Below are 18567 nucleotides of genomic sequence, written 5' to 3'. Positions count from 1 at the left end.
TCAGAATGGCCCGTGTAGACCATTAAAAAGTCTACAACTAACAAATGCTGGGCAGGATGTGGAGAAAGGGAACCCTCCAGTACTGCTGGAGGGAGTGTAAGTTGGTGCAGCCATATGGAAAACAGTATGGAGGTTCCTCAGAAAACTAAAAATAGAATTACCATATGATCCAGCAATCCCACTCCTGGGTATATATCCAGAGAACACCATAATTTGAAAAGATACATGCAACCCCTGTGTTCTTAGCAACACTATTCACAGTAGCCAAGACATGGAAACAAATGTCCGTGGACAGAGGAATATGGATAAAGAAGATGTGGTACATATACACAATGGAATAATACTCTGCCATAAAAAAGAATGAAATAACCGCAACTTAGATGCAACTAGAGATTATCATACTAACGTGGAATCTAAAACATGACACAAATGAACCTATCTACAAAACAGAAACACAATCACAGACATAACAGACTGGTGGTTGGGTTGCCAAGGGGGAAGGGGCTGGGAGAGGGATGGAGTGGGAAGTTGGGGTTAGCAGATGTAAGCTTTTATATATAGCATGGATAAACAACAAGGCCCTACTGTATAGCACAGAGAACTGTACTCAATATCCTATGATAAACCATAATGGAAAAGAATATTAAAAAAAAATGTCTACATATGTATAACTGAATCACTTTGCTGTACAACAGAAATTAACAACACTGTAAATCAACTATACGTCAATAAAAAAAATTTGATCCCAAAACAAAAACCCCCAGAAAGTAAACTTGTGACTTGTTAAGAAAAGAACTATTACCAAAAAAAGTATCTGCTTTCTACCTTTACAAAATTCAAGGGACCAAACCGTGAACTCTAGTAAACAGGGAATGATAAAAATAAAAGTCTGAGTTAGAAAAAGGAGCTAAGAAGTAGGCAGAAGTTTTAAAGGCAAGCTTTTAAAGTTAAGGAATTTCATTGCAATAACAGAATTTAAAATGTCATCAGAGGTCACAGAAATTAGAATTACTACACCAAGGGAAAAAACAACTTTGATATAAAAAACAAAATTTGAGAAGCTTTTCCAGAATGAACAAGAAATCATTATATAGATGAAGAAAAATTATTAGACAAGACCACAATGACATAGAGAATTCAATTTTCTAAACATCAAATCCATATTTGATATGCTAATTTACTATCATATATTTATATATAGTCATAAGTTTAGCCACATACTCAAGGAATTTTATCAGCAAATCCAATATATGAAGATGTATATTTACATAAAACTAAAATAAGGTTATTAGTTTTACAAAGAACATCACCTTTTAGCAAATGATTCCATTAGCCAAATATTCCTAAGGCACAGACTATCAGTCAACTCAAAATTCCAACTCATACTCTTGGCTCACTGCACAAAGCAGAGTTTCCCCATAACATCTTTATAATAAGATAGGACAGGTAATATCAGATTAATCAAGTTTATCAGCAGAGAAGCAATATGATATAATGATAAAACAGCACTTGGAGCCAGAGAGCTGGTGTTAAATTATTTTTTTACACTACCTACAGGATCTTTGGCAAATTCATACTCCTGAATTCTTTCATCTGCTAGCTATCTCATAGCTTTTTGAAAATTTAATGAGCCACTGTTTGTAGAAATGCCTAATGCCAACACTGAATAAGTGCTGACTGAGATGAAGGGCTCAAACAGATCAATGAACAAGTGAGAGTGTAAGATCTATGTTTTTCTAATGCCCTTCCAAAGGAAGTTGCCTTTCATTTGATATTTACAGTACCACAAATCATTTTTCTGGTACCTAAACGAACTGCAGATGGTAGAGTAGGTACTGGAAATACCAAAAGGGCAGCATTAACCCTATCCAAGAAAATTTTCACAGTAACCCTCCACAGGTAAGATACCACCACCAATTATACGGACAGTGCTTTATCTGTGTTGCCCTAAAGTTAGACACAGTTGGGTGCTGTGTTCAGTTTTAGGGTATCTTAGGCATATCTTAATATAGAACAATTCTTCAGGGATTTTATGTGTTTACCTTTACGTCAAAGTTCAATCTACTGATGATTACATCAGCTTTGACTACTAATAAATTCAGTTTAAAAGGGTAGGAATTAGCAGGTTTCATAACTTACATGGATTGGAAGTTCAGTTGAATCCACTGCTATTGTTAAGCAATTACCATGCAAATACATACATTCTAGGCACTGTGCTGGCTGTCAAGCCAGTAGAAATGAACAGTGTATCTAGGTGCTGGTCTCCCAAGTTCTCTTGGAACTCAGGATGGTTAAGAGCAAGATGAAAAGGTAACTTGGAGCTAATCTGTATAAGTATTGTTGAGGGTCTCTGACAGGAAGAACTGGTTAATGTTCCTATCAGCCTTTACGCGTGTACAATGCCTAGGACACAGTATACCAGAGCATGCTGAAAAAGAATAGTTTTTCATACCTTCACATCTTCCAGATATTCAATGTCTGCAGTGCAGTATCCATCTTTCATCCCTCTTCTTAAAACCCTAAACCGCTTTCCTCCAACTGTGTCAACCACAGACCTCCCATCAGGCAAGAAATGGACATTTCTGATTTGTAACATACAACCATAATCTGCAAAACTAAAGGGAAAACTCCAATTAGTATCAAAGGTCAAGCAACAAACATGCAAGTTCTCAGCAATATTCAAAGAAAATTCCAGACTCAATAAAAATATTTACATAAAAAGCATACCCATTTTGTGTATCGCTGACACACATCCCAAACTGTTTAGTTCCAGTCTGTATACTTCTTCGAATCATCAATCTGTATCTTGGTTCAAATACATGAAGAGGGCAAGGCACAGTGGGGTAGGCCATAGTGCAAACAAATATCGGAACATTCTTGGTCAAGCTGAAGGAGAAAAAAGTTTCATTATTATATATCAGGACATACAACAAAAATGAGTGAAGCCTGCAACAGTAATAAATAATAGGCAAATTCACTCTAAAATCAGGTGATTTTTATTCTTGGTAAGAAAAGGAATCAGCATCCTTTTCATTTAAGCTCATATTGATACAATATTAATCCTAAAAATATGTTGGTGATCCTCTTACAAGTAAATTTGAATTTGATATACGAAGTTATCATACAGAGCTAAGTATCTTTATGAATCACAAAGCAATTGATTATAATTACTATTTTATATTAAAATCTGTTTAAAATATTTCTAACATGACAGAGTATACTCTCACTCTTAGATAATAAGAAAACATGAGGTCCCACAAAAACAAATCGTTCAAAATTTTTAGGCATTAAAATATTTTCATACTAACAAAACCAGGTAATTCAATGAGATAACATTTCTTCCAGATAATTAAAATGACAACACTGTTATTGCCAGATTGGCAAGAAATGTGAAGGATAATGGCAGTGCACAGCTTTGGCAAGGGTGTGGGAAAACTGGCAGCGTGAATAGCACAGCCATGCTGAAGAAGAATCTGGCCATATGCATCAAATGCTTTCAGAAAGATTCGTATCCTTTGAACCAAAAGGCTCGCTTTTTTCCTGCAAGTACTATAAGAATGTTCAACATAGCACTGTGTATAGTAGCCAAAACCTAGAAGCAAAAAGAGAAGGCCAGTAAAATAAATTATGACGTAACCATAAAATGATACTATGTTTAAATGTTCAGATTAACAAGAAAAGGAAGTTACAGAAATGATAGGATTAAAATGATCCCATCTTTGTTTAAAATGTATTCATATACATTAAGATCGGGAAGGATATATGCCGAAATGCCAATGATGATTACGTTCGGGTTACAGATTATGGCTCCCCCCCCCACTAATATTTTCTAGTCTTTCTTCAAAAAGACCACAAATTACTTAAGTAAAGGCAATATTTAATACACACGTTTAACATACCAGTCCTAGTTCCTCTACTTTTAAAACTGTATATTCTACCACCATTGAGCACTCTTATGAACATAAAAACGGGGGGGGGGGGCAGTATACCTCTTAATTAGCAAAACTTGTAAGTACCAGGGGATGAGCTACCCCTTAAAAGAATAGCCCTGTTAGTACACAGCAAGATTCCCTGAGGCTTCTCCATCACACTCAGCTTCGCTCACATCACTACTCTTTCTGTCATCCATGGATTTCACTCTTCTGTGAGGGGTCTGGTCCTCTCACCATGTTTTAGTATTTCAAAAATACATCTGAAGCATTCTTATATCCCAGCTTTCTGCAGTGTTGGTCAAAAAGGCTTATAATCCTCACATCAGAATATTTTCTATCATAAAATCACACAATAAAATATCAGTTCCATGAGAAGACAAATCAATATCAACTTCTACAAACAAAAGATTAGAAACCTTTCTTCTGTTGAAGGCCACTAGCCCAATGAAGACATCTGGTAGACAGATATTGAAAAAGAAAATCTGCAAGCACAATTATTTTTTTCTTAGAAAGTTAGAAATATAAAATGTTTAATCTGTATTTTTTAAAAATAGAAACAGCATATAAAAATTACAATTTTGCTCTTTAGTGTCCAGTTAAAAGTAAGTGGGAAAAAAAAGAGAGTTAAGAAATTAGAAACCCATGAAAGAAACTTGGACACTCAAGAAGAGACTGGTGAAAAGACATGAGGGGAAGAGAAAGGAAAAAGAAATGTAGAAGAAAGCAAGCTATACAGAGCAACAAAACCATGTCCAACCTACCCAGCCCCAACTGGCTTTTATGTGCTCTTACTAGTGGTACCACTGAATCCCAAAGTTACCACCAGGTTTTTCACCTTGCTGATACTAAGTCATTTCTGCTAACAGTCAATAGCTTCCTTAACTGAGAATTTAGCCCCTAAGTCACCCCTTCCAATTTCAGTCTCAGGCCTCAAGGTCCCACCCCCTTCAAACCTCTGATTGGCTAACCCTCCTGCCAATCCAGGCCATCTATCCTCCACCTTCCCCCTGCACCACCATGATTGATGCCTGAGGGATGCAGTTCCCAGCAACCACCTCACCCCTCTCCATTCCTGATTGATTCCAGGGCCTGATGTCACTGGAGGAAACCCCTCCTCCACCTAAAACACTGCTTCAGTGCAGAGAGCTGAGTCAGTCACTCCCAACAGAACATCTAGAAGTTACCAAATGAACTTTTAAAAACTTTTGTCGAGGACAGGGGAAGCTGGCCACTATTTGTTTAAAATATGCCTTTGACTACACTGGGTTGAACTAAAGACAGAACCCAGCTTGCTGTGAGGCTTCTCCTTACTATTTCAAAGGGTAGTAGTTCGTAATTTGATTGTTAATTTTTCTGAGAAGAAACTTACTGTGAGAGTTCAGCAGTTTCTTCATCATATATTTTTTTTCTCTCAGACAGTTCATCAGGCAGATACTTCACTATTAAATCTTCCAACAGCTGTGTGACACAGTACCTCCTATCTGCTAGATACTGAAAAACAATATTATTTTACATTCCAGTGCTTTTCTTCCTACAGTATAAAACAGGCAAAACAGTTTAACTTGATATAGTAAAGCCTTTATTACATATTTATACAGTCAGTTCTGAATTGATTTAATTAGTGAGGGGGACCATTACAATGGATGGTGCTAAACAGGTAAACCTGCCTGAGGCTTAACTCAAGAGCATTGAAGACACATACTTGCAACGTGAACCAAGTTCTGTATATAAGACCCTTGTCTTGCTATGATCATACATCTTTATTAGCAGCAGTCAGCGCTGCCCTGCCATCTCCCACACCAAAGGCCAAGTTCCATCTCACAGTGCATGAGTATCTGAAACTACCATTTGAATTGAGAAACAAAAATAAGATAAGGAATGAAGAAAATGATGCATTTATTTGCCTTATTTAAGAAAAGCAAAACTACTCCTTTTTTGTCCCCCATTTCAGTGGCAGAGCTTCCAGGTAATTTTTCTTTCAGATTTTCCTTCCACTGTCATCCCACTATGACTAATGATCCCCTTATCAAGAGGCTGCTTTTCCTATGTGAGCCACCCTCTGTATAAAATGGTCCATTTGTGCCACTCCCTTAATACTCTGAACACTGCCACCCTCATGCATTTTTGTTTTATTCTCTCTTCCAACTGCCAAAAGCCATCTGACTATCCTTCAGGGTCTGGCTCCAATTCTACCTTTTGCATAAAGTGTTCCTTAGTTATTTTTTTGTCTCCCAAGAGTCCCTTACTTAACCCTTTACCATATAAAAGGCAGTTACCATACCCTGCGCTATATTACACGGACAGGGATACATTATATCTCTGTAACTAAACTAAGAACTGCATAGGGCCAGGGACCAGGTCAGTGTGTGTGCAGGATTTTGGACCAAAAAAAAAAAAAAAAACAAGAAAAGCCCAATACCAATTTATAATAAAAGTAATGAGGAAAAACTCCTGGGAGACAATCACAAGATAAAGAGAAGCCAGCACCTTTTTCTCTGTAGATCCAGCAAAAGTTTTGTCATTCTCCGATGAAGTACAGAGTAGGAGATATGAATGGTGGGGAAATGGGTTATAGTAGTGGTTTTTACGGTTTAGCATGAACCAGGGCTTGTTAAAATGCAGACTGCTGAGCCCCACCCCAGGGTTTCTGATTTAGTGGCTCTGGGGTAGGGTCTGAGAATCTGTATTTCTAACAAGTTCCCAGGGGATAGTTTATTATAAAATTAATCAAATGACAGATACTATAAAAGCAGTTTCATTACTGTTTTCTATTAAATTAAGATGTTTCAAAATTTAAGACTCATGTATTAAATTTGGGAAATACAGCCTCTCTTACAGTACTGGTAAGAATCTATTTTTGTACATTACTCGGGACCTAGGCAATTTGGCAATTGGTTTTAATAAGAGTCTTATAAATATACGGCCTTTGATCCAGTAATTTTCCTCCCAAGAATTTACCCTAAGGAAAAAGTCAAAGACACAAACCACAGTGTCAAAAGACACAAACCACAGTATGCTACAACAAAACCAAACAACTTACACCAACAACAGGAAAATGTTACACACCGGACTAGTATACTGCTACAAAAACCATGTCTTTAAAATGTATTCACATGAAAAAATGAGCAAAATGAAATGACAAGTAGGAGAAGTAGAAAACTGGAGAGCATGTCAATTTTATCCTTGTAAATATATATATTTAGACTTTACCAATTATATTATACAGGGTGTCTTCAGGTCAGGACAAAGGATAAAGTTATTTTTAAACAGTATGTTATATTTTTAAATAATATCCTTATTTTATTTTCCTTAAAACGGAGAGAACTCTAAATTTAAAGCAATGTATCTAAATGTTAATCTGAAAAAAAGCATAATAAATATATGAGTGTATCTAAAAGACAGACAGCATGTTTAGAGTACTTCAGCTGAAAACATTGAGTATACTAGTTGAAATAGCTAACAGACTCTTTAAGAAGGAAGTTTTTTTATCTTACGTTTCCTGACTTGAACAATGTTTATGTGGTTTTCTGTTTTACTACATATAGGCTTGCTGTGCTATAACAGTACATACATGCCATATGATATCTGTACAGAGCTATGTTTTCTGTATAGGAAATAACTATTTTCAATAGCAAAATGGTTTTATCAATTTTTTAATTCATATTTGGAAGACACTTCTTTTCTTCAAACAATCCAGGGACAGAATCACTCTCCCTGATCAATGCTACCACTGCAACTGGAACTCAGAATTCGAAGGCTTTGGCCTCACCTTTGGGGACTTCAAGTCACTCAAGCACGACTGAGAGGGTGTTGCTCTCCCACTGGTTACGGAAGATACCCACCTGAGATGCAGCTATTTTCCTAATGCAGGTGAATAGTGCTTTTCACTTCCTAGACAAGGAGGGACGTGGGAAGCTGTGCCTCCCTCTCTTCTTGCCAGGCCACCTCTTTCTAGGGCTGTGCTGTCCAATGTGGTAGCCACTACTCACATGTGCCTACTAAAATGTAAATTAATTGTAAGATTAAACAAAATTTTAAATACAATTCCTTCTACACATGTGGCTGGTAGCTACCATGTTGGACAGCACAGATACAGAGCATTTCCATCAATGCAGAAAGTTCTACTGGACACAGTTGCTCCAGATGTTAAGGGGATTGGATTAGACCTGAAATCTAGCCTAAAAATGGTGGTGGGAGGCAGGGCAGTTGGCCTTCCCCAATACTGTCATCATTAAAATTCAGCAGATTCCTGACCAGGTACTTGACCACACCTCCTTTGTTTAAAAAATTAAGTAAGAGGTCTTGGCCTTCAGACCCTCTCTGCTTTCTCCTCCCCTCTCCAAACTCACTTTTCTCTAACACTAGCATATGGGTAACAAAACAGAATCCCCTTTGGTCACTCAGCATATACAATGTAATTTATTCTGAACCTATTAATCATTGCTATGACTGAATAAAATCAAACCATGTTGCTACACTTAAGACCAATAAACAGATAAGCATAAAAATGTTTACCTCTTTTAAGCTTTCCTTACAAAGGGGACAGTATGGTGTGTGATCTAAACAACGCTCAAGACAATTCTTACAGAATGAATGTCCACAAGGGGTTGTTACTGGCTCAAAAAACAACCTGAAATCAACCAAAATACATGTTAGTTTTCACAATAAACTCCATTGGAAAAAGTGAACAAACTAATAATGGAACCATAACACTAATCTCTCTTTAGAGTAGAGGAGGAAGGAGGGTCTGGTGGGCAGGAGGGGAGAGAAGGGGCAGTGGTAAATACGAGTATATCCTCCTGAAGCGTTTAAAAGTTCACCATCCAGAGGTACCCTGCGCTGGGGGCCTGGAGCTGTACTAACATAACCGCCACTCACATGTGGCTTTGGCGCCCTTGAAATGGGGCTGGTCCAAACTGAGATGTGCAGTGCATCTAAAATACACACCAGATTTCAAAGACTTAGTGCAAAATTAATGATGTAAACTATATCATTAATAATTACTCATTCGTTTTTGTACAGATTCTTATTTTATCATCACTTTAAAATTGGTTTTCTTAACAAGCTTATAAAAGCCTTACAAAAATACTCCACTAAATTACCACCACTGAATCCTAAAGAAATAGGAGGCTTAATATTCAAACAATATGGAAAAACTAATTTTTCTTACATTATAATTATTTCCTGAAACATGATACTTTGGAAGTTCCTAGAAGTACTGTTAGGTGTATAGGTACTTCAGAAATCATCTGGGTCTAATCCCCTCACCTCACAGATGAAGAAGCCAAGACTCAGAATTAAGGGACTTGCTCAGAAATACCTCTCATCACCCCTGGCCTGGTGTGGACAGTGCCGGGTGCTTTACACCGTTCCCTTGCCTCCAGCACAGTTTCTGTACCTGGAAAATGTTCTTTTTAAACTATCAGTCTTGCAATTACAAGCATTCTGCATAATGGAAATCCTTATCCAATGTTATACACACAATACATCATTGTATTCTTACCCAAACCTAAAACCATGGAGTCTCAATAATAAGATGTAGAGCTTTTATAGTACTTTACAATTCCCCAGATACTTTTTATATTTTAGTCATCTGATTCTTACAAGACTTCAGTATAGGCTATGCAAACCCTGACCCCACTTTCTAAGTAAGGAAAAGCTAAATAAGGTTCAGAGATTACATTATTTGCCTAAGATGTGAAAGGGAAACCTGGGACTAAAATTCATATCTTTTGATTTTTAATCCACTGTTCTGTTACTTCACATTGCCTATTATTACAGAGTAGATTACCTTTATCTACTCTGTACTTTATTTACATTAATATAAAATATTCATCTTTTATAAAATTGTACATACTTACCTCATGCAGAGAGAACACTCAAAATCTGAGACATCTATTAATTCTTCTGGGATGTCACCGTAAGTTAATGAAAATGTACAGACTTCATTGGGAGTTTCTATTAAAACAAAGAGATGGGGTTATCTTCTTTAGGAAGAAGTCTGAAGGCCATTCTAAATAAATCAATGTGTTTTATAGGAGTGTAGTGAAATTTTTACCTCCCTGTCTTTTCAGCTTATTTCTTCCATCTTCATTTACAATCACATCCTGGTCTAAGAGAGACAGCTTTCTTTTCAGCAGAACACCTTGCTCTTGAACAGAGAGTGAAAATTCTGAGGACACTCTTTTTAAACAATCCTCTCTGGCAGGCATGTCTGTCGAATTTATAGCCTGTGCTGACCGAGCATGGTTTAGGCTTCCTTTGACAGGCTCTGAAGTGACCTCTGCTATTTCTTCATTCTACAAAAAAATACAACAAATAAGGGTAACTAACTGTATTTCTTTACTATCCTTATTCTCGCCAGAACCAAACTGAAATTTTGATGTCTTAAAATGTTCATTTTATTGTTCATTTAAACAGCACCAACTTTAAATTCTAAAACCCTGGCAAGTAAGTGATTTTTGCCAGTACTTAGATAGCCCTGGACATCAAGCTGGCTTACATCATAATAAGGTTAAAGCAGTTATGCTAATATAGTTCCTACTCCAAGGAAACTGAAATAAATACAATGTTCTATATTTTCCAAGAGACTGAAAGTTTTCTGACATTGAATGACCTAAATTTGTGATTAATGAGCATATACTTTACATAAAAGTTTTCAGTATAAAATAAAAGGCCATAGATGAAATTCTATTAAGACAATGCCTACTAGGTTTAAAGTACCTAAACGGATTGCCCATGATTATCTTTACTCACCCCCTTACCTGCTCTGGGCTAAGTTCACTGGCACAATGAGACTCTTCTATTACTGAAGGAAAACCAAAAGGTTTGTTTTTAATACACGGTAATGAACTCCAGGAAGAGTCCTTCAGGCCTTCTTTTAAGTTTTCAGGTGACAATAAATCACATAAGATCTGTAAGAGAAATATTATAAAAAGTAATGAAAACTATAAAATATTTGGTTGAGGATAATTTAATATAAAGTTACCTAATATTTAAGAATTTGGGGGAAATTTGTAGCAAATAACTTCATATGGAGTATAATCTACAAAAATATCAAATTACTATATCATACACCTAGAACTAATATAATATTCTGAGTCAGCTATTCATCAGTTTAAAATAAAGAAAAGTTGTAGCCAACTTTATTTTTAATGAGCAGGGAAGGAACAGGTTAAGTAAAAAGGAGAACTTCCATATTGATTAAAAAGTCTTGCAAAACCAAGGTGTGCCTCAGTGGGGTCAAATCACCTCAAATAAATGATTCAAAAGGAAGGCACGGGGTGGTGAGTTTGGTAGCCTGAGAAGGTACCCAAGGTAAAGGTTGATGTTTTATTTATTTATTTACTTTAGCCGCACCCCGAGGCATGTGGGATTTTATTAGTTCCCCGACCAGGGATCAAACCTGTGCCCCCTGCATTGGAAGCACGGAGTCTTAACCACTGGACCGGCAGGGAAGTCCAAGGTTGACGTTTTAATATGAGGTTTGTAGAAAGAAGAGATCTTAAGAGAAGTGGAAAATATTACCTTTGAACATCAGTGAGTCCTATCCTGTCAAAATAGTTCATGGTTCATCCCAATGTATATTTTAAGGTGGACTTAAGAGTGTTTATGTGAACTTGGACCTTTAACTACTAAACTCTAAAATTTCATGTGTTTACACTGAATTTAGTTTCTCCCTGAACAAGTGACCTGCACAGTCACCACTGCCCAGCATTATTTGTGGCACCAAATGGCAGCTGTCTGATATGTGAGGCAGCTGCAGTATCAAAATCTTGGGTGCTTCTCTCAGGAATATGTCTACAACTCTCAAAGAAACGGGGGTGGTTAAGACGGAGGAAGAACCTGGCTACAAGGAAATGAGAGGGATTCAAATTTGTTTGCTTGTCAAATAAGCTGTGTGTATATGTACAGCAGACGATTTCTTAAAGCCTCAGTTTGGAGGTTTGGCTTTTCAGCTGTACTGTCTCTCAGTACACAAAAATCAGAATTTTTCATGAGTCTTTACAATGTAATTAAAAAGGAAATATATATAATGTAAACAAAAGTGTGTGTATCTGTATGTGCTCAAGCAATACCCCATCTAATGAACAAACATTTTAAAATTTGGGTATGGTTTTACATTTCCTGATTTTAAAAAAAGGTGTTAAACACATACCCGCCCTAGAACGCAGCAACTCCACTCCTAGGTATTTACTGAAGAGATACAAAAACATATGTCCACAAAATGACTTGTATAAGAATGTCCATAGCATCAACTGGAAACAATCCAAATGAAAATTGCCACTAACTGTGAATATCACAAACTGTGGTGTGTTCATACAATGGGATACTTGGTAAACAATCAAAAAGAAAAAAATTACTGGATGTATCTCAAAAACATTATGTTGAGCAAAAAAAGCCAGACACAAAAGAGTATATGCTGTATGATTCCATGTATACGAAGTTCTAGAATAGCAAAACTATTCTATGGTGATAGAAATCTGAACGGTAGTTGCCTCTGCAAGCAGGGAGATCGGGGATTTGCTGGAAAGGAGATGATGGAACTTTCTAGGATGATGGAAATATTCTATATCTTGATTGGGGTGCTGTTACGTGACTGTATAATTTCTCAAAACTCACTGAACTGTAAAATCCATGCATTTTATTGTATGTAAATTGTACCACAATTTACCAAAAAAAATACTGAGGAAAAATAAATATTTCAAGGCAGTAGGTATTTTGCATTCACCTGACCTTATTAACGAACAAACAAATATTTACAGAAGTATAAGGATATCCAGCAGCATGGAAAATGCAAAATCATAAACCCTTAAAAAGTCTGCAATCTCACCAGGGCAATCACTCTAGCAAAGAGAACAGTCAGAAAACACACAACACACAACAGTAAACCATTTTTTGTTAAATCAGTGGGCTAGAACATGAGTGCAAACAAACCTTATAGAGGATATAGCAATGTTAGCTGTATTCATAAGGCATTTGGAATCTGAGAAAAATTTCAAAATTCTCATACTTCAAGGTACATAAGAATCTCCCAAGGTGCTTGTTAAACTATGCCCCAATTCCGGAGATTCTAATTCCAAAGGTCTGTGGTAGGGCCCAGGAATCTCTGTGTTTACCAGGCACCCGAGATGATTCTGAAAAAAAGCCACACTCTGAGAAACACTATGAAGGTAATAAATAACGTGGCATCTTTGGGGGGACATCGAGGGGAGCATCTCATGACAGGGCACTGAAATTATATTAGGGTAGATTTTCCCAAAACATTTTTCAAAGACTCTAGTCATCCCAGATGCTCTGTGGGTAAATCTGGCAAAAGCTGAATGCTGTTGTCATGCTAGCAAAGCAAAAACTCTTGACAAAATCCGAAGAAATCTGTTTGGTTCGACCCAATGTTTTCCAAAGTCATTTATTTGATCGGAGAACCCCCTTCCCTTTTTCCTTTTAATTAACACCTACTGACACATCGCTGAACAAACTTTGGAAAGGGATGTATGCAGTACTGAGAATATTAAGGCAAAACAAATTGAGTGGGGCAATACCACTGGCAACCATGGAAAGCAAGCAAAGTTGAGACCTGAAATGAAAGGCAAAGGAAGCCAATAAAAATTCCTGAGCAGGAACATCACGACAACAATGTTTAATTAAGGATGATTAGTCTGGCTCCCATGGAACAAACTATTAGAGAACATCTAAATTTAACTAGGCAAAAATAATGCATTTAACTATCTCTGAATGAAATGTTTTGATTTCGGTAAGAATTCAGTATGCTAATAAGTATATAAGCCTGAAAACTACTTGTCAAATTGCTACTGAATTTGACTTATGGACACTCCTTATGTTCTTACCCAAGATTCTAACTGGCATTTGTAAAAAGACCTGTGTCGTAGCCCTACCTTGAAGTATTATAGTTGGTAAACTGATTACCTTTTCTACTTCTAGCTTTGCAGGTGCGAAATCTTCATCAAGCGCTAAGCACTGAAGAAACAGTTGTAAGGCATCACCTAAAAAACCAGCATCATGGAGGACTTTTCCTTTCCTGAAGTAGACCTTCAATAAAAGCACATATACATGACTTTTATGGATGGAATTGTTTTTTTAAAAAATCAGTATCAAGGGGAAAACAAAAGAAAGTCTGCTTGGAAATACTCATTTTCAAACTCTGACTGACTGAGGAGGCCCAGGCATTCTAAAGGCATATTTACACCCTGCCCTGGAGGGGCACCTGCAGGGGAGCTGAGGCCCAGAAAGTGACTTCAAAACCACATTTCTCATTATATCTCTTCAGTGATAAGTCCAGAGGGTTCTTTCTTTTTAATAGTTGTAAAGCTGTCCCTCTTAACATTCATTGGACCTGTACTAACCAGTCATGCCATCATGGAATTTTGAATCATTTTCCTTATTAATTTATAACTTTTAGAGCATCCTTACTATACTGTCCTCAAAGGCACAGCTTTGAATGGAGGAAAAAGTCACATAAAAAAATGACTTCTAGTTTAAAGAATATATATGGGAGATGGACTAATCTGCCTTGGCAGTTTGATAAAAAGGAGAATTAGTAAACTGATTATATATTATATACATGCCACAAGTCCTTTTTTAAAACAGCATGGGCAAGGCAACCTCCTTTGACCCCATCTACCACAGTTAACCACAGCCTAATCATCCAGTTCCCATCACAATGCCTCAGTCAACTGTTCAGCCACAAGGACCTCTTCTCTTTCCGTTGATAAAACCTCCTCCACTGATAACCAGTTTGGATCCAGTTCTGCAATAGGGCCAGTTGTGTCTCTTTGAGGAAATGCTGTATATTAAAGTCTGTTTTTTTCTGTGCCTTGAATTCAGGTGGTTCTTTGGTTAGGAGACAAAGGTTTCTTACAGTTTAAAAAACTGTCATGATATTCATCCACTCAAAATACTGACCTTAGATTTCTAGAACTCTATATTTTATTTAAAGAATCACCCAATCCATTCCATTATAACTTATAACCATAACTGAATGCATATTCCCTGCAGTTGAAATTTGTAAATGTATGCAAATGTAAGACAGTAATTTTACCTCAGGCCAATTTGGCAGTTGAAAGAGAACTGCATTTAAATCTTCTATGGCTGCTTTAAACTCTCGCAGACCAGCATATGATTCAGCTCTGTAAATTTTCAGAGTCAAGTCGCTGGGCTCTGAAATAAATATACTATGAAGGTTTGATTATTTTTAAAAGATTATTGTATGACCCACAAAATACATCATACTAGATTACGAACTGACTCAGTGATTCTAGTCAGTAACCACCAAAGCAAAGGCAGTGAACCGAGCACTCTACAGGTGCAACCCAATAGTATGTTACGATTTATAATTTATATCAAATCCTTACGAGTAGATTATTTTAGTGGAGGAAATTATGCTTTTTAAAAAAACTGAAAATATTTTTATAATATGAATAATCATCCCTAAGAAAATGTTTGCTTAAAATAGGTCATTCTGTTAAAATTTAAAAGACTCATGTCTTAGATGTTTAGAAGATTTGCCTTTTTGTGGTAAATCTTACTTTTTTATACCAATTTTGAAATTCTATTTATAAATGACCATATGTGTAACCAATGCACATGGGATCCCATAGTTACAAAGACTGACCAAGGCACAGTCTTAGGAAAGTACACAGTGATCCTGCTTCTGGAGGAAATGGGTTGATAAGACTCAGTTTTTTTAAGAGGAAAAACATTTTTAATTCCTGCCATTAGCAAAAATAGTATTGGACAGTCCCCAGACAGATTTAATTTCAAATATTTGAGGGAAAAGAGCTTTGTTGATAATTTCACTATGTTCTCCATCACTACTTGAGAAACTAAACTAGTATCCAACTGCACTCAAAATTTCAGACAGTTGGTTCATTTATGATACTACAATCAATTACTACAGGTACATAGATTGTAAAACTGAAGTCTAGGCCAGAAACTAATTTTCAGTACATCTACAGATGACATAACTTGAGTCTTCTTTGAAAGCTATTCATCTTTGGAGGCTTCCAAAATGTATGCTTATAAAACAAAGCATTCATTGTGGGAAGGGTGTAAAGACCCATAATGCCTCATTTGAAAAACAAAAACTATAATAAAAGAAAACTCGTTAATAGCTCCCTGATTTAGTCTAGATTTTTTTTTTTAATTATTTATTTTTGGCTGCACTGGGTCTTTGTTGCTGCACGCAGGCTTTCTCTAGTTGCAGCGAGCGGGGGCTACTCTTCCTTGCGATGTGCGGGCGTCTCATTGTGGTGGCTTCTCTTGTTGCAGAACACGGGCTCTAGGCACACGGGCTTCAGAAGCTGTGGATTGTGGGCTCTAGAGTGCAGGCTCAGTAGTTGTGGCGCACAGGCTTAGTTGCTCTGCAGCATGTGGGATCTTCCCAGACCAGGGCTCGAACCTGTGTCCCCTGCATTGGCAGGCAGATTCTTAACCACTGCACCACTAGGGAAGTCCCTACTCTAGTTTTTAAATCATTGCTTTTCTACAGATAAATCTAGATTAAACAATTAAATTAGGCCTTTTTCAGTTGCTGGTACTTGAGAACCCGAATTTTATTGTTCCCTCAGATTTATACCAATGAAAATTTTTCAAGAATAAAATTAATATTTCATGAAAATATTTCTTACTTCCTCAGTAGAAAAAGACACATGTGGCATATTACATCTTTTGTGTCTTAAAGCAATATAATTGTAAATCATTATCTTTGAACAAAAATGCATAGAAACTGAAAGCTCCATGTGATTACTCAATCAAGAATGAAGAGTCCAAGCTAGATCCTGAGGGGGTTTAAAAGATTTTACTTTATCCATGTCTTCGAGGAGCTTACAGTCTCATTAGAAAATTCTATTTTCTTGTGAAATGGCACCATGTGATCCTGATTTCACAAGCACAACTGGAGTTCGGGAAACAGAGCAATGTGTGCCAGACCCGTCCAAGGAGTAAGCAGTCACTACAGCAGCATCCAAACCCTTGAGCTGGAGAGGACGGCGACCAGGACGTGCACAGCTGGGTGCTTCCAACCGCATTCTTGGGACCCCGCCTGTGCTCCAGCACCTCCAGAGACAGGGGGTTCACGGTCACAACAAGCAGCCCACTCCACACACGGATCCCTCACTGGGCTTTTTATCTTCTCACATGTTGTTTTTTACAGCAAGTCCCCATGGCATGACACTTGACGCAGTACACATTTGGACCTTGTGAGTAACGCACCCTCTGATCAAGGCCTCGCTGCTCAGTGGTGCCCTTTACGCAGCTTCTCTAGGGCAGCACTGAGGGAAGGGGAGGAGGAGATCTCCGCCTTTAAAGCACCCAGTCAATCTACAACGCTTCTCCCCTCTGAGGGAAGCAAGAAAGGACTGTGCCCCTCTCATCTCAACACAGAAGCACTCAGGCTGTCCAGACTCCCTGGAAAGCTAGTGTCTACTGGGATTAGAAGAGAGGTGGACCCCATGAAGAGACGAGAAGAGGCTCCTATTTTAAAACTCTTGCCCCCCAAATCCTCATAGGTCATGTTTTTGTTGAGAACTTCAAATGTCAATGGACTACATTTTTTTTTTTTTTTCCGGTACGCGGGCCTCTCACTGCTGTGGCCTCTCCCGTTGCGGAGCACAGGCTCCGGACGCATAGGCTCAGCGGCCATGGCTCACGGGCCCAGCCGCTCCGCGGCATGTGGGATCTTCCCGGACCGGGGCACGAAGCCGTGTCCCCTGCATCGGCAGGTGGACTCAACCACTGCGCCACCAGGGAAGCCCAAAGGACTACATTTGAATGACTCTGTTTGGGTGGGAAAAACCCCACCTCATCAATTGAGTTCACACTCTCCAATATGTTTTAAAAGAGATTAGGCCTACCCCACTTATTTCCTGCAGATCCTTCTTAATTCAAAAAAAGAGCCAAATGCACTAATTGGGGCCCTTCGAATATCCTAAGGATACAGAATGTCTGCCCTCCGTACGAAAAAGTCAACTGAAAAAGAACGCCATCAGCCTGGCGTGTGTGTGATTAACTCAGGTGTGAAACAGGCGACAAACATTTACTGTCTGCTTCCTACCTGGCCCTGCAGATGCTGGAATGAACTAGTCACCTCACTGCACAGGCCACCAGGCAGGCCTGCCTCTCAGTCCACAGCTGCAGGTATGCAGTGCCTGGCACATTACAGACTCAATTTGTTGGAAAAATGAAGAAGTATAAAGATGGGGTTTGGGCTAAGTGTACTGAGCATGATTTAAATCCCACATCTCATTTTCTCATTCCACCTCCAGGTGCATCAAATTTCCAACAGCCTGCTGTGTTTTTCCTCAAGTTCAGTACACTTCTCACACCCCACCCCCCAAACAAGGCGTCTGGTCACTATATTCTGTAACACTGACATCCCAAATCAAACTCCTAACCGTGGTCAATTTTATCTCCTCTAATATTCCCCAAATCCATCCCTGGTCTCTTCCGATCCTACTGCTAATTGCCTTAGTTTTGGCTTCCAGAATATCGTTAAGACTACTGTAGCAGCTTGCTCACTGCACCCCCTGCCTCCAGTTTTACCTATATCCCCACCATCCACAGATGAATAGGCATTTAGCACAACATCCCAGTTTCTCCCTGCTTGGGTCCTGCCCAC

General features: G+C 38.0%; 1 protein-coding gene across 1 annotated transcript in view; it reads right to left on the bottom strand.

Moving 5' to 3' along the window:
• Positions 1-18567, bottom strand: part of LONRF1 (LON peptidase N-terminal domain and ring finger 1) — a 45593-nt gene that overhangs the window by 15897 nt on the left and 11129 nt on the right. The window contains exons 2-10 of the mRNA XM_082863949.1: positions 14992-15110; positions 13860-13982; positions 10697-10846; positions 9991-10231; positions 9794-9890; positions 8448-8562; positions 5302-5423; positions 2728-2886; positions 2453-2615 (exon numbers count right to left, since the gene is read on the bottom strand). Coding sequence (XP_082720075.1) covers positions 2453-2615; positions 2728-2886; positions 5302-5423; positions 8448-8562; positions 9794-9890; positions 9991-10231; positions 10697-10846; positions 13860-13982; positions 14992-15110 — 1289 coding nt within the window. The remainder of the gene's footprint in view (positions 1-2452; positions 2616-2727; positions 2887-5301; positions 5424-8447; positions 8563-9793; positions 9891-9990; positions 10232-10696; positions 10847-13859; positions 13983-14991; positions 15111-18567) is intronic.

Source organism: Leucopleurus acutus, assembly GCF_964270905.1.
Source record: "Leucopleurus acutus genome assembly, chromosome: 21".
NCBI lineage: Eukaryota > Metazoa > Chordata > Mammalia > Artiodactyla > Delphinidae > Leucopleurus > Leucopleurus acutus.
This window is presented reverse-complemented; position numbering and strand designations above follow the sequence as displayed.